At 39.3% G+C, this 17,225-nt stretch overlaps 1 protein-coding gene across 1 annotated transcript in view; it reads left to right on the top strand.

Annotated features, from left to right (window-relative positions):
* Positions 1–17,225, top strand: part of mapkapk2a (MAPK activated protein kinase 2a) — a 36,433-nt gene that overhangs the window by 10,510 nt on the left and 8,698 nt on the right. Inside the window, exon 2 of the mRNA XM_026168295.2 lies at positions 9,841–9,980. Within this exon, the coding sequence (XP_026024080.1) occupies positions 9,841–9,980 (140 nt within the window). The remainder of the gene's footprint in view (positions 1–9,840; positions 9,981–17,225) is intronic.

The following is a 17,225-nucleotide window of genomic DNA, read 5'->3' as shown; positions in this document are numbered from 1 at the left end:
GCCGCAAAATGTTGTACTGCTTGAAATTCCGTCTCCACCGTTGCTCGACACTGCGTGTATAGAGCAGGTGGTGCAACAATAGAAAAATAGTTGTGGGACGGCACTGTGTAGCGTTTGTCTAGGGTGTTGATCATTTTCCTAAATCCCTTGTTTTGTACAGTGTTGATGGGAGCCATATCTTTGGTCAGGTGATAAGTAATAGCCTCTGTAATTTCTTTGTGCCTGCGGGAGTTCGACGGGTATAGGGAAGCGCTGTATAAGGTTCCCGTTATTGATGCTTGGGTGGTTGACCGGGACTGATTTTCTCCTGTCACTTTCTCGTCATCCCTGACGTGCTCTCCGTTGTTTTTTCCCTGCTAATTTTAGCAGCCAGCTTCTGTATCACGTGGTATAAGGCTCCGCCCTTGTCATTTGTTGAGCAGGAAGAGTGAGCGCTTGTTTTCATGCAGATTATGTCCCGGATCAAAATGCGGTACAATCGTGGTCGTCTTTTTTAAAAATCGTTGTCATTTGGAAATGAGATCGCACATAAGTATGAATCGATATCGCGATTTTTCTAACGATTAATCGTGCAGCCCTAGAGTCCCTTAAATAGTCAGTTGCAACCTTCTGATGTATTGTGCTTAATATAGTTTGTCACACAGAAACACTAGCTTTGACTTCTTAACTTTTGTGGGAGACAGTGTTGTGTGTCCTTGTTTGAGCGTTTCTTGGAGGCAGTGTTCAAAATATGTGGTGCAACCGGGTCCGCAGGCTACTTGTGCTTGTGGTGTTGAAAAGGGCGAATTATAGCATAAAAAGAGAAGTGAGAACAAGTGTTTAAAAACTATGAATTGTGTCCACTGCAGTCACTGTCTTTGCTTATCAAATTGAAATTTTGTTTGTTGATGGAAGCAACAGGCTTCATTCTGGAGGTCACTGGAATAGGAGAAGCCTGTTGTACCCTTCCCTATTTCGGCCCACTTTTTAGCCAACTGGTATTTGCCCCCATGTTTGTATACATTGACAGTACCTCTCCATAGGCAAATACCTAATGGATGCATCTGCTGTACCGTAAAACGGGCACGAATTGGTTTATCTTTAAAGTGTCGTAACACAGGCGAACCCTTACAAGGTGTGAAGCATTGCAGGTGTTGTCTTACAATGCCTGCATTTTAATGCTGACAAGCAAGCAGGTTATTGGAAGCGCTTAAATTCAACGTCACATTTTAATCGAAACACAAAGGGTTTTATTTGTGAAGTTGTTAGATGACACAGATAAGAAAATGAAATGCCTCCATACAGTCCTAATGGGATAAGGCATTCATTAGACTTGCTTGATGCCAGAATGCTACACGGTTTTTCAGTTTTACTGCTATCATTTTTTTTCTCTTTCTCTAATGTGTGGTAAAAAATGGACTTCAGTGTCAGGACTCCTTGCTGTGCAATTTCAGTGGTGTCTTCACAGTAACTAAAGAGGTTGAATACAGCAGGCACTTTAGAGGTTTAAACCTGTAGGATCTAGCCGGGTACATTTATTTTTTTAGATCACAGAGGATTGTGCCTGTTTATATAGGCTTGTTATACATTATGACTGAACTGTGTTCCAGCTGGAAGTGAAGTTTACAGTGAAGCCTGTTTGGTTGACAGAAGGGTTATTTTAGTGACATACTTTAGTGTTATGTGATTGTAGTTGGCTGCAGTTTGTATATTATTTAAATAAAGACAAATAAATGATGTTAGATGAACACTAACAAACTAACAAAACCATAAAAGGGAATGCAGAACAAGGCTGAGAGGGCTTTAGGCCTTCTAGACTATATGGGCTTAGAATGAGCAGAGATATTTTGGAAACTGTAGCGATTTCTGGAATTAATACATCACCAATGGCTTTTATAATTTATTTATTCTGTGTGGGTCTATCATATATTATTATAACTATATTTTCTGTTTTGGAAGAAAGCAGTCATCTTGCTGTAGTCAAGTATTTTCACTAGACTAGGATGTTCGCATAATGTTGACCCACAAATGTGAAATTAACAGTATGTTTTCAAAAGAAGATATCCCTCTGAAGTTTGTTTGTATCTGGAAAGGAACTCCCTGTACTGTGCATTTTTAAGGTGTTTAAGCACTTTCCACATGAACTGAATTTTATTCCTAATGCTTTCTGTCTCTAAATTGTCAGCTTCCTAGTATGAAGTCAGCGTGATGTGGCAATGTGTGAGTAGTGCAGGTAACTGTCACTTGGACATCGTCTGTGTATTGCAGTATTTCTTGTAGTGAGAGGCGAGCTTCCTCTTTCTGCATCAGAAATAGCAACTTTGAGCAATATCCCAAACTGATTCTCTTGACATTGTGTGAAAATGACAGTAGACAGAGAAACTAAATCCTCTGGTCACATTTTCAGAGTTGTTCCAACAGTTGTCCCTTCTGAGGTAAAAAGGAAAAAAAATGCTTGACTTATTCAAGTGAAGTAAACACCTGTCAAGGTCTGTTTAAGAAAAGAGGAAGTGGTGATCTTAGGCAGTTTAAATGTGTGTTTTTGTGGTTTGCATTTCCACAATTTCACTTGGACTACAGAGCAGAGGAAACCTGTCTAAATGGTGCTTTAAAAGTAGTGTTTTTTGAAACGGCTAACAAAAAGTCTAACATCATAATTTCTTGTGACTTTATGCTGGTAAGGGGTCTGATTAAGTATTATCACTGATGGAGGAAAAACTGCTCACCCGTTAATCATGAGATGGCAGGAAAAGGAAGGACGGGGAGGAAGGAAGAGGTTCTCTTTTGGTCTCCTTTGAGTTATTTCTCTACCCTTATGATTTTCCCCTATGAGTTTGCCATCTCCTCTCTCTCTTTTCATTGCTTGATGATGAGCTACTTCCATTATGCATCTGATTACCTGCTTAAGCAAGATTGAAATCCCCCTGCTTTCAGCATACATTTAGTCATCACTGATTTGCTGTGGAAAGTGAGTTAAACAGAATGTATTACTCAATAATTTAATCCTTAAATCTCTAAAAGTATTCTTTTCATTTTGCCATCAGATACCAGATGTACCAAACTTCTGGCTAAAAATGTTTTTCACTCTTAGAACACATAATTTCGCTAACAGGCACATTGATTCACTGAAACTCTGCTTTGAAGGTAGTGTGAAACTGAAAGACAGTAATGTTTTTCATTTTTAAAGAGTGAAAGGAAAAGGGGAATGTCTGGACAGCAAGAATAAAATGAACTGACTTGATGTTATAACTCAGTGTGTATATGTACCTTTTATCTGTGGGCAGAGAGCCAACTGTTTACTTATTCAGTCAGTAGCTACAATGATGCAGATCATAGGTATGACGCTGAAACAAAACCTTTTGGGGTTTTGTTACTCACTAGTTATTGGCATTTTGGTCTAGACAACCCAAAATGTGATCTCCACATATGTGGACGCCAGGAGGTTAAGAAGAAAGACCATTGTCTACTCTTTGTGCTTGTTTTGTGTTTAGTCTGAAGGTCACAGGCTCAGTGACAAGTGGGATCTGTATCATAGCATTATTTAAATCTTTATTGCTGTCAAAATGGTGGCATATTTACCCCCAAAAATGTGTTTGACATTTGCCACAAACAAAGAGATTAGCTCAAGCCTCATAAACATCTCAGGGGTTTAAGCTTCTTTGGCCTAATATGATTTAATCAGTTATGTTGTCTGTGATCGAGTGTAGTAACCACCCAAAGATGTAGATGTTGCTTGACTAGTAGATAAATGAGGTATGGTGCATCTCTTCTTTGTGAATGTGGCCCCTGTGAATAAATAACTAAATTTCAACTGAAACCACCCACACATACTGACCATGTCTTTTTCTTGCATCTCTTTCTGTGGAGGGAAGTGCTTTTGGAAGGATGTGGTATTGTGGTTGTGAAAGATGGTCCCAGATGTAGGTAGGCAACTGTAGATGTGACAGAGTAATTTCCAAGTTGATGCAGTACTTTGTGAAACTAAATTAGCCCCTGTTTCTGTGTACTTGCAAGTTCTTAGTTTTTTCATGTAACATAATTAGGCATATTTTATGTATTCATCCTCACTTTTTTGTTCTTTCTTCATGTATTATTTTCTGCTCGGGTCTTATGATCAGTTCCTAATATGGAAGCAGCATGGTTAAATAGTGCTGAATGGTGTTAACAGTAACGGGAAGTGAGTGGTTTCTCTTGCTCAGAGTTCATTCATGCAACATATCACATAGATCTGTTGCTTTTGTGTCAGTTGTGACACAACACTCTAGTAATTCACAGATTTGAAGCTAGTTATAGTCATTTAAAAGCAAAAGTTGCTGTTGTGCAACTTTATTTTGAAATTGTGAACCAAAATAAAACTGCTGAACTCTTAAGGATCCTTAATATGCAAAAGAGTGGAACTTCCTTATAGCTTAACTGTTCTGGGAACTTGTCCTGCTAAACATCTTAGTTTGTCTGTCTGAAAACACTCTCACACACTCACACCTGTGACTAACCGGGAACTGGTCACATTGTTGGCCTGCTGTCATTTGAAAGCACTTGATAACACGCCACTTTGCTTGTATTTATATAGTAAAGCCACAAGTGCAGGTGGGGATTTACACAATGAATCACAGGGTGGCCAAAGGGAGGCGGTACTGAGGCTAGCTAAAAGGAAGGGTTATAGTCAAAATGTTGCTAAATGTCATTAGTCTCTATTTCACTATTTCACTTCTATAATAATTCCATCCACTGCCTGAAACGGTTTTCATCTGTCCCAACTCAGCTGCTTCTATTTTAAAAAACAAACAAACAAAAAAAACAACCCTCCATCTTCCAGTCTATATTGGGAAGTGAGACAACTTGGTGTTTTTTGTCATAGAGACATAGTCCTGTCTCATTTCCTTCTTTTAACAAGCCACTTGTTTTTTTTTCATGAATTGAAATGCTTTAAGCCATCTGTCCTGCTAGGTTCACAGTCATTATTATTGACAGAACTTCACAGTGCTGTTTGGTCACTGGTGAGACATTCAAAACGTAGATTTAGTTTTTTAAATTAAACAAATTCTCACCTCAAGTGCCACAGTTGAAAACTGTGTTTACTTGCCACAAACAGTATGTTCTGTGCAAATGTTAGCTTTAACCAGCTGTCACAGGACCAGAGGCAGAGCACATCTTGGACAGATTGTCTGTCCGTCACAGGGCTACGCATGAACAAGCTGCATTATTATTTTTTTATGTGTTTTCTAGCTCAGAGTGACAGACCTATAGAACTCACTGGGAATTTGAGGCCTTTGTTTTCGCTCTCAATTAGCCCACCTTACTCTTACCTTTGTATATCTCTCCATGTACAAACATTTCACCCAACTACAAACAGTATTCACCCATGGATGTCTAATTTGCACTGTGCAAGGTGAATTTGGATCTTTGCTTTGTCTTGACATGCAGTCACTCTATAAAATTCTGTTTGTATTTAGCTGAAGAAATGAACTTTTTATTGTACTGACTGCAAAATTGTACGCCTTTGTATCTGTATTAAACAGGAGTATTGGAGACTGCTTATTGAAATGTTAGTAAACGTACAGATGTACGAATCTAATTACATAGATGTGCAAAACATGATTTCATGAAAGTGTGCAGACACACAACAACAGATGTGATTGTATTTTGAGACTTAACAGATGTCTTTAATCAGATCATGTCCTATTAACACACAAACATGTTTGGTGCTTCACTGAGCCCACAAAAGGAAAAAGTCACATACAGAAGCAAGTCTACTGCTACAGTGTTGTTTAACCCTTTTTTTTTTTTTTCTAATTGAGCCTAGCTTAACCTATCGCCTCTCCACTGAATTTCACTTCCCTACCACCCTCTGGTCTCACTCTAATCAGCCCTGGGCTTTTCCTTGGCTCAGGAATAGCAGGTGGAGGATGGTTACTTCCTTTAGCGTAACCCCATCCCACCTCCCACTGTCCTGCTCTGGGCAGGGGAGCTTTTGTGCCGGCTAAAGGAAGTGTATTGTGTGTCCATCTGTCTTCCACATATCCCTCCTTCTCTCCACAAGCTTCGGTCTCAAAGGGCTACCAGCAGATTGGAGGGGGGTTGCAATGCAGTAATGCATCAGCTGAAAGGTGACAGGAGCATGTTCATCTGTGCCCATATACTTAAAGATGTGGTGTGAGTGTTTCATACAATAGTTTTGTTTCCAGTACATGCATGCACACCAGTCTTTAATTAAATTGTGCTTTTACAATTGGACAACATAATAATAATAATAATGATGATAATAATGATGATAAGATAATGATGATGATAATAATAATAATAGTAGTAGTAGTAGTAGTATAATAGTCAGTGTAACAATAATTCAGTCATTCTCAGTCACAAAAACTGTAACTCTTGCTCTCTTTCTAGTGTTAACTATTATTAGTGAGGGTGGACAAAAGACCAGAGGGCTAATATCTAGAAATAATTAATAAATAATACCAAATTTAAAAACATTGCCACAATATCGGACTGTTTTGTTGTTTCCCCTTACAGGGTGAGTCCCAGGTTGTGACCGATATTTAAAATGTTTAGTGTTTTAGTTTAAAATGAACACATTTCATGTAAATAACTATTGCAGTGTTTAAGGCCTACCCCATTAGCATACTCTTACTGATGGAAAACAGCTGGTGCACTAACGTGTTCCCAGTGTAACTCACACTTTGTTATTGTACTTGTTCTGTCCAGAGAGATATTACAGTGTATTCGGTAATTAATTGAATCACAGAATGTACTGAACTAAGGGAGTTGGTTTGGTCTGTCTACTGCAGCAGCTGTCTGTGTTTTAGGCTGCTTTTTTTGATCTTTTATCTCTTTTTTTGTTTTTCTCTTTTTTTTTTTTTTTGCACCTCTTCCCCTTTGTACTGAACTCTGCTTTCAACAGCATTTGACCTATGCATAGCATCGTCACCGTCTGGCTGTGTACTGTTTTTGTAAGCCTGCCTTTGAAGGTTGCATACCCAAAATCATTCACTCTACAAATGCCTACATGAACAGACACAAAGACAAGACAGCAACACTAATTTGTTAAATATGCGAGATGTATTATAAAATGGTCTATAGTAATTTTATATACTGAATGGGGAGCATATATGTGTATATGTCCTTGTTTTATGTGTTTAAGGTATTGGGCTGTTTTTTTGCGTATGTTTGTTTGTTCCATTTTATTTGTATCTAGGAGCTGGGGTATGTTTGTAGTTTATATTACCTATTGTTCCCGCCTTCCCAGACTCCAGGTAGAAACTGGCTGCTGACTAATTCTGATACAGTGGATCTCTTCCTCCTGTGACGGTCGTGTTATTATGCATAGTCTCTCACAAGTGAAGTAAACCAGCAGTGAGCTACTTTTTATTTTTTGTATTTCATTAATTTTTTTTTTTTATATTTCAAATGTGTAGATTGTACAGCCTGCTGTCAGGATGAAGGACATGTAATAATGTGCCACGCTGCACCGTGGATTTTTAATTTTCAAAATCCATTTTTTTAATTGATTCACAAGATGTGCACAAAATATCAACTGTTATGTCACAGAAGCTTCTGTTCCCTTCATGCCTGTGTGTATCCATAGACTCGTTCCTTTTTTGACGAAGGAAGTAAGACCCACCCTTGTTTGTTCTGTTGCAAAGGGTGGTTGAACTGTCCTGTGAGTTCAGTGTTGACATAAAGTGGACTCATACATCACACCATACTCCTCCTGGGTAACACTGTCACTTTTTAATGGTCAGTGAGCCCTAAGACATTTGATTCTCACCTTAACAATCCATGTGTTTTGTACCATGCAGGGACATTCCAGTGAAAGGTTTTGACACATTGACTCTTTTGTTTTTCCCTGTTTTCCCACTGGAAAGCAGTGGTGACATTAAAACAAAACATAAAGCATTTGGATATGGGTAGGAAGTCAAAAAGTGTAGTGGAAAAGTGGAATTTTCAATTCCTCGCACATCTCCCCCTTATACTGATAACAAGCTCGTGCATACTTAGCATTCTCTTGGCCAGCTTCATGATAGTTGCCTGGAATTTCTTTCCAAATTCCTTTAGGTGGTTCCCTCATGTGGTCAGCATACTCCAGTTCAACCTAACCGTCTCAGTTTGGGTTAAGTTAGACAATTATGGAGGCCAGATCATCTGATGCAGCACTGTCACTGACATTAGTCTAATAGCCTGTACATGGTTAAGTGTATTTTGTCATGTTAAAATTGTGTTTTTTAAATGTACCCTTAGGTGGTGATTTGTTGAAAAATCTAACTCAGAGCTATTACTGATTTGGGTCGGAAGCATTTAATACTAATGCTGTTTTTGAACTCCAATCCAGAGAAAACATTATTTAGCCTGATGTTACTGATGGTCTGACTAAAGGTTGAAGAAAGTTTGTACATAAGGCAAATAAGAATTTACTTTCATTGTATGATAAGGACAGAATGCTTTATAAAGGTAGGGTATAGATGATATGACTGAAACTGTTTTTTAACACTTTGCTTAATTTCTTGTTTTCCTGGTATTTCAAGGGAACGAGGTTATCATGTATGTAAATGTAATGATGCTCAGCCAACAGACTGGACACTCCAGCTGGAACTAAACCGTGTGTGTGTGTGTGTGTGTGTGTGTGTGTGTGTGTGTGTGTGTGTGTGTGTGTGTGTGTGTGTGTGTGTGTGTGTGTGTGTGTGTGTGTGTGTGTGTGTGTGTGTGTGTGTGTGTGTGTGTGTGTGTGTGTGTGTGTGGTAGAGCTGGAATGTAATACACAACAAAATAAACAGACGGCGGCTCATTGGCTAAGCTACATGGCAGAATTCTTTCTGTGGGCTGACAAAGATATTTTAAGGTTGTGGGGCTACATTAATTATCTTTTAATTAAATTTGTAAATAAAAACATGTAGTCATGCACTTCTATCAGCAGTGCAACTGAGTTAAAAAAAACAAACAATTCTCTAGAGACATTTTGAAAAGTGTAGTTTATGTTTTCCTGCTTGGTATATTAATCTATTTTCCTTTATTTGCTATTTAAGAAAGGCAGGAGCTTATATTTTAGACCTTCAGGTCCTTATTTGTCTAAGGAACTATTTTTACTAGTGTAACAGAATCGGCTGGTTTCCTGTGTCAATCTCGTAGGCGTTTTAATGTGTTATTTACAATGGGCAGGGTCATAACACCCTGACCCTTTCCTTTAACTTACATTTACACTCTTTGCTAAGTTTAATTACATGTGATCATAATGTAGCAGTATTGAATAATAGAATAAACAGAATATTACATACCAGCTGAATGTGCATGTCGTCTACCAAGGTCAGTTGATTGATCCCTAGCTCCTCCTGTCCATGTGTTGAACTATCCTTGGGCATTTTACTGAATCCCGAGTTGCCCTCCATGAATCCATCGGAGTGTCTTTGAATGTTAGGCAAAGTGCTTAGGTAGAGTTAAAGGCATTGCATGATTGTGTATTACTGGTTGAATGAGACGCCTAGGTATGTTATAGATTCCAGTCCATTGCATTTACTGTATATTGTTTCAATGGCTTATAATGTTGAATGGTGCATTGACCAGGTGTAACCAACAGAGGGTGCCACTTTCACATGAATGGAAAATGGAATGGTTCATGATTTTTGTCACCTGATGGCAGCACTGCACTCTTAATGGTTGGTATTGATGTGAATTGGAGGCATTCAGTTGGTCTGCAAATTCAAACTTTTTATTCTCTACTCCAATTTAAAAAAACAAACAAACTTTAATATACACCTGATAATTTTAATATAACATGGACTCCAGTTTCTTCCTAAAGCCTGTTAATTTCTCATTGTTATTCTTATTGTTATTAACCTCAATGTCCCTCTTTGTTGTTCTACTCAGATGCTACAGGATTGTGCCAAAGCCCGCAGGGAAGTGGAGCTTCACTGGAGGGCATCACCTTGTGACCACATTGTGCGTATCATCGATGTTTATGAGAACCTCTATCAGGGCAAAAAGTGTCTGCTTATCGTTATGGAATGGTGAGTATACAGTTTTGGGGTGCCCCCCCCCCCCCCCACACACACACACACACACACCCACACACTGAAAATGTGCAATTGGGTCTATAAGTAATTAGACAGTGACACAGGCTTTACAGATTTGACTCTGTACACTGTCCAAGTAGATTTTGAATCAGTCAGAACTGTTCCACTGACAGTTTGATACACAGCAATTTGTATACATTATCAAAAAAGTCAGACTCAATGAACAAACTAGTAAAATTCTGAATTTGAGGTTCATTGTAATTAATTGGATTTTAGTAATGCTTTTTCTCGTTCTTTAAGTTTAGAACTCATGGCCATGACTAAATGCTATGTTTCCCTTCAGATTCTTTCCCAAGCCTTTACTGCTGCCACATTCAGTTGATCCTTGTGTGTCTGCCTTCAGTTTTGTTTATAGTAGCTAAATATCCCATTTCTCTGTCGTCACTGTCCTTTTAAAAATGTACTGTTGCAAAATTACTTGCCTGAGTTCTTTTGCACAAACTGTTTCTCAGTTGTATCATTTTATATTAAAATAAACCTGCTCAGATTTAAGTTAAGACATAGAGTCACCACCATGCTACTGTGGCACCCAAATGTGTGACCATTTGCCCAAATTGAGTCATGCAAGAAAAAAATGACCCCACGTATCGTAGCAAATCTACAGCAGAAACTCTTGGGAGGAAAATAGTGTTGCAACGTCCCAGTGAAAGTTAGGACCTCTGCATGATTGAAATGCTTTGGCTTTACCTTAAGAGAACTGTGCATAAACACAATACCCACAAACCTCAATGAACTGAAGCAACCTTGTAAAGACGTTCCTCAATATCATACTGAATTGTTTTCTGTAAGACTGGAGTCATGCAGAAAATTATGTTATTACTGCTAAAGATGCAAGCATGATGCCAGCTAAGATTAGATGAGCGTCATTGTATGCACAAGTGTACAAGAAACTGTTGAACTTGGTGCACACAGACAAACAAACAGGTATTGATGGGTTTTACTGTAGCTTTTCAGAAGACTGCAACAGGGCAGTAATTCGATTTGAATTTGATAGTGCTCTGGCTAAGAGCTGGAAAACGTGTTAACTCTCTGGATACTTTTTTTTGGGTGGGGGGGGGCTTCCCCTTCAGAGTCAAAATCAAAATCGTCAGGTGGAAGAACCCATGCATTTCCCAGTCGACTTGCTTCCCCCTCGACCTGCCCGACCATGCAGAATGAGCATCTAACCACTTGACATAGTCATACATTCTCTGCACATTACTTTGAATAAGGATCTTTGGTGCTGGCTAGCTAGCTAGCTGCATGCAGACCAGTAGGCAAGCATATTTACCACTTTCACTGATCATGGAAGAAAGGTAACTTCCTGATGCACTCTGAATGCACTTACCTTTTTCTGAAGAACAATTAGATCATAACCTAAAAGACTGAACTGTGAAGAAAAAACAATATACAGTGGGGCAAAAAAGTATTTAGTCAGCCACCGATTGTGCAAGTTCCCCCACTTAAAATGATGACAGAGGTCAGTAATTTGCACCAGAGGTACACTTCAACCGTGAGAGACAGAATGTGGAAAAAAAAAATCCATGAATTCACATGGTAGGATTTGTAAAGAATTTATTCGTAAATCAGGGTGGAAAATAAGTATTTGGTCACCTCAAACAAGGAAAATCTCTGGCTCTCACAGACCTGTAACGTCTTCTGTAAGAAGCTTTTCTGTCCCCCACTCGTTACCTGTATGAATGGCACCTGTTTGAACTCCTCATCTGTATAAAAGACACCTGTCCACAGCCTCAAACAGTCAGACTCCAAACTCCGCCATGGCCAAGACCAAAGAGCTTTCGAAGGACACCAGGAAAAGTATTGTAGACCTGTACCAGACTGGGAAGAGTGAATCTACAATAGGCAAGCAGCTTGGTGTGAAAAAATCAACTGTGGGAGCAATCATGAGAAAATGGAAGACATACAAGACCACTGATAATCTCCCTCGATCTGGGGCTCCACGCAAGATCTCATCCCGTGGGGTCAAAATGATCATGAGAACGGTGAGCAAAGATCCCAGAACCACACGGGGGGACCTGGTGAATGACCTGCAGAGAGCTGGGACCAAAGTAACAAAGGTCACCATCAGTAACACACTACAACGGCAGGGAATCAAATCCCGCAGTGCCAGACGTGTTCCGCTGCTGAAGCCAGTGCATGTCCAGGCCCGTCTGAAGTTTGCCAGAGAGCACATGGATGATACAGCAGAGGATTGGGAGAATGTCATGTGGTCAGATGAAACCAAAGTAGAACTTTTTGGTATAAACTCAACTCGTCGTGTTTGGAGGAAGAAGAATACTGAGTTGCATCCCAAGAACACCATACCTACTGTGAAGCATGGGGGTGGAAACATCATGCTATGGGGCTGTTTTTCTGCCAAGGGGACAGGACGACTGATCCGTGTTAAGGACAGAATGAATGGGGCCATGTATCGTGAGATTTTGAGCCAAAACCTCCTTCCATCAGTGAGAACTTTGAAGATGAAATGAGGCTGGGTCTTCCAACATGACAATGATCCAAAACACACCGCCCGGGCAACAAAGGAGTGGCTCCGTAAGAAGCATTTGAAAGTCCTGGAGTGGCCTAGCCAGTCTCCAGACCTCAACCCCATAGAAAATCTGTGGCGGGAGTTGAAAGTCCGTGTTGCTCAGCGACAGCCCCAAAACATCACTGCTCTCGAGAAGATCTGCATGGAGGAATGGGCCAAAATACCAGCTACTGTGTGTGCAAACCTGGTAAAGACCTATAGTAAACGTTTGACCTCTGTTATTGCCAACAAAGGTTATGTTACAAAGTATTGAGTTGTATTTTTGTTATTGACCAAATACTTATTTTCCACCCTGATTTACGAATAAATTCTTTACAAATCCTACCATGTGGATTCATGGATTTTTTTTTTTTCACATTCTGTCTCTCACAGTTGAAGTGTACCTCTGGTGCAAATTACTGACCTCTGTCATCATTTTAGGTGGGGGAACTTGCACAATCGGTGGCTGACTAAATACTTTTTTGCCCCACTGTAAGCTAGGGGTGGGCAATATAAACGATATACGATAGAAACTATATAAATTTGGCCAACGATAGAGATTTTGACTATACCGCGATAGCGCGTGTTGATGATGTCATCAAGCTGCACCTGTTTTGGTTGAAAGCATCGCAGCAGCTACAACCATTATCATCTGCAAATTATGCCGGGCGACAGTCATAGCAAAGTGATGAAGCACTTTTGAAATATGGGGAAAGCCAAAAACTGCGCTTCCTCCACTTCCGTAACATTGATTCATTAATGTTGAATTTTCTCGCAGCTGTTCTTTCCCATGTTGTTGCAGTATATTAATAACTAACCTCGTATTGTGGATGAATAATCTCAGTTGTTCTCCTGACTGAAGTTTGCCCCGTGTATAGCATCCTGCTATGCGATTGCATTTGTCCCTAACCACCAGAATCCCTCACGTTAACTTTTATCGAGTGGGGGAAAAAAAGTTGGCGTTCATCCTCCAGCTTCACTGTGCTAATGTTATGCTAACATAGCTGTGTTGCTAGCAATCACGTAGCACAACATTATATACCAGGTAGTCCAGCTTCAGTAACCCTGCAAACACCACTGCTGTTTAGTTTTCTGTCTTCATTTATGTTGGAAGTGGTAGCAGAGCTGTACCTTTTAATTAGTTTCAAAAATCTCTCAGTCAGAACATGGTCTGTCAGGTTTAGGTGGAAACTAGCGAGCTAACTTCCTGTTAACTTGTAACTCCGTTAAATTTAATAAATATTGTTTTCATGGATGCCTGGATGTTAAACTTAATTGTTACACCTGTTAAAGCAGCAACGCTGATGATTTTATTAAAGATGAAAGAATTTAGACCGTTTTTAACTTTCAGTGTTCATTTGACTTTGGGATCTGAAGGGACGGAGTTTTGGACCCAGATTACTCCGCGAAGCTCCTCACTACGGCAGCCGCAATGTTCTGACAATCCATCAAGCTGTGCAGCTTACCAAAGTTGTACTAAAACATTTTTTTAACAGATTTCTGCACGCCAAAATCGGTTCGAGGTCAGTAAGCACAACCAGAATTCATACATAAGGCACACTCTCGATTTTTGAGAAAATTAAAGGATTTTAAGTGTGCCTTATAGTGTGGAAAATACGTTATACAGAAGAAAAGAATATATCGTGATATATATCGTTACCGCACATGCTTCAAATTATCGCCCGGCCCTAATGTAAGCACAAATCAAGCTCAAAGTTTGGAGGAACTTCTAGTATTTAAGTAGAGTATTGTATTGAATGCAAAAGGGCTGACCCAGTTCTGGACACAGTCGGTGGCTGCCATTGTGCTCAAATGCAAAACTGAGGATTAGGTAGAGATAAATTAAACTTAATACTTTATTACTTATGGATTACATTTTTCATTAATGATACTTTCTTCTTTATTATGTCTTCATTAAAAAACGCTTAAATGGCGGGGGGAAATATAAACTTTTCAGAAGGTTGTAAGCAAGCTTAAATTAGAGTGATAACAATGTGTTCGATATGTAACAGGATTGACAGGATTTGTTGGGAACAATCAAAGTGTTGGTGAGCAGCTTGTTTTCTTTAATCCTAAACGTAAATTTATCTTTGTTTTAAAATACATAAGCCCACTCATCTTTAAGTATTTCTCGTCTATGGGCTATTATGCCAAACCATAAATCGAGTGAAATTTTCATTTGTTATATAGTTTTCAGTTTCTAGAATTGGTAAGGTAGGTAAGGTAAGATTACCTAGAACAAAGGTGAAGTGATACTCATCTCGACCTCTCTGTTGCTCTAAGCAAATTTCTGCCAGGTTAGTTATTGTAAATCACTTGTGTACAACCTTTGAAATGACCCATTTCTTCTAAATGACATTGGTACAATTTCCTTGCTTTTGTAGTTCCACTTGAAGCATTTTAAACCACCCTTCCCCCATCCCCCACTACCAACTTCAAACACGTGCACTCATTAGGTTTGCGGTTTCAATTTGTAGTCGTCGGCGTTAGTGGACCGATCTGCTTACACACTGACATGCGAAAAAATGGCGCCGCTGATGACTCATTTCCTTGAGAAAATGTGCTAGGCATGAAACGCCAATGAAGTTTTCTGATGAAGCTAAAATGATTCCTAGAAAATCACCTGTGGACAGAGAGAAACATAGTCAGGCATTTCTCTTTTCTAGATACGCTGAGTAACTGAGTCAGTGTGATGACCTACATTTTTGTTTTCTCCCGTGTTGTGTAAAAACCCAACATGTGAATATGTCAGGTCCGCAACATAATTTTGGAAATTCGGTGCTGGTCATCTCTCCTGCATGACAAACTGGAAGCGGAAGTCTGTCTGGGACTGCTGGATAAACATGTTATTTGTACAACCTTCAGCACAAACTTGGTGGTTTGAACCGTATGGCATTGTGGTTATGGGATTTCTTTAATTTCAGAGTGCTAACCACAGTTGCTACTACCACTCCTGATTGATAGAAACTTTGTTCTTAGTATTACACTCTGTTATTAGAGTTTTAGATCCTTAGAGCAAATACAAACTTGCCTTTATGATATATTCATTGAGAAAATCAGCTTTAAAAATCCAGTTTTATAACACTGTACCCTCCACATGTACATGTGAAAGACTGTAGCTTAACAAGTGTGTTACAGTTTGCTGCTGTTATGGTGTAAAATGTGTGCAATTCCTCTGAGCTTTTGAAAATATTAAAAGAAGTGTGAATTCTCAGCAGAACAGATGCTTCAATAGATTCATTTACATTGATGAACCCTACTGCTTGCAGTGCAAAAGTATAAGATAAGTTTGAATAATGGCTGGATCACCTCAGAACTGGCAGTTTAACATGTTGATCTCTCACACTTTTTTTTTTTTAATCAAAATGAGTTCAATCAAACTGCTGCCCATTTTTCAGTATGCAAAATGTGAATGATTAATTTAAAGAAGTTCGAAGTGTGCTGTGGTTTAGAAGCCCTGTCCCGTGGCGTCCCCGGATCTTGCTTGCTTGCTATACATACGCACACTGCCATATACCATTAGACACACTCGGATACAAAATTGACGTTGATGATTCTACCTGAAACTCTCACAGTCATACCGTGTGCAATGAGATTAAATGAAACTTAACATCAAGCATGCTAAGTGCGAGTTTCTCATACTCATTTAAATTCAGGCTAACATTCATTAGTTTACCAGTGGTCAGCATCTGCTTACATCGACCTTTTCTTCAAGTCTTTTCACATGCATATGTCTGCGCCTCATTGGTAATACATAGTGTGGGGTGTTCCTGTGTGTTATCATAATGTGATGAGGGGCCATGGATGTGTAAGCAGTATTTTACTAAATCTGACTACAGTATAAATATAGATACTTTCAAGATGGTTCATACATAAAAGTACTCTGCATAACACGTTTTTGGAACGAAAGGGGGCATTTAAAGACCTAGTTTATCAGCTACGTTGAACACATTAACATTCTTTTTAGAGCAGTCTTTAACATTTGCGCAACACAGGGAAGCAGAAGATCAATCAACCAGCAATCTGTCTGTTAGTCATACTAGAAGTGTGTAAAAGACCATAGCAACCTACTTCTGTCTTTCACAGACTCTAGCTGGACCTAGTAGATTGCCAGTAAAATAGTAGTAATTTTTATCGTAAATTTACTTGAACTAACTTAAAAAAAAACCATGCAAATTTGAATTGTTGCCATGCACACTTTGTGGTATACAAGATGAACTAGTTACATTCATGGAAGAAGGAAGTAACTGTAAGATTTAAATACCTTACAGATGGCGGATTAGATTAGTTTGCAAAAGGTGTGAGAAAAAGTCATTTTATTGGTTTCGCACACTTTTGTTGGTCAACCAACAGACCGCAGACCACCTCTACAAGGCAGAGGAAGAGAGCATCCTCTTTGCTTTGAAACGGCTTGAATGGTGTGCTGTATTTCCTACAACTAGGGCACACACCAAACCCCACATCCTGACAGCTATTTTAGCTTTTGTGCTACCCCCCCCCCCCCCCCCCCCCCCCACACACACACACGTTTCAGAGGACATGTGTTTTAATGTGTTTTCGCACTGCAGTTAATTTACCAGAGTTTTTCTCTCATTTTAATTCTGTCCCAGTGAGAGCAATTTCCTCTGTCTCTATTGGTATCATTGCAACAAGCCACCATAATTGTTTGTTTG

The sequence above is a fragment of the Astatotilapia calliptera genome, chromosome 5, assembly GCF_964374335.1.
Source record: "Astatotilapia calliptera chromosome 5, fAstCal68.1, whole genome shotgun sequence".
Lineage (NCBI taxonomy): Eukaryota > Metazoa > Chordata > Actinopteri > Cichliformes > Cichlidae > Astatotilapia > Astatotilapia calliptera.
Note: the sequence above shows the minus strand (reverse complement) of the source record. Positions and strands in the feature narration are given on the sequence as shown.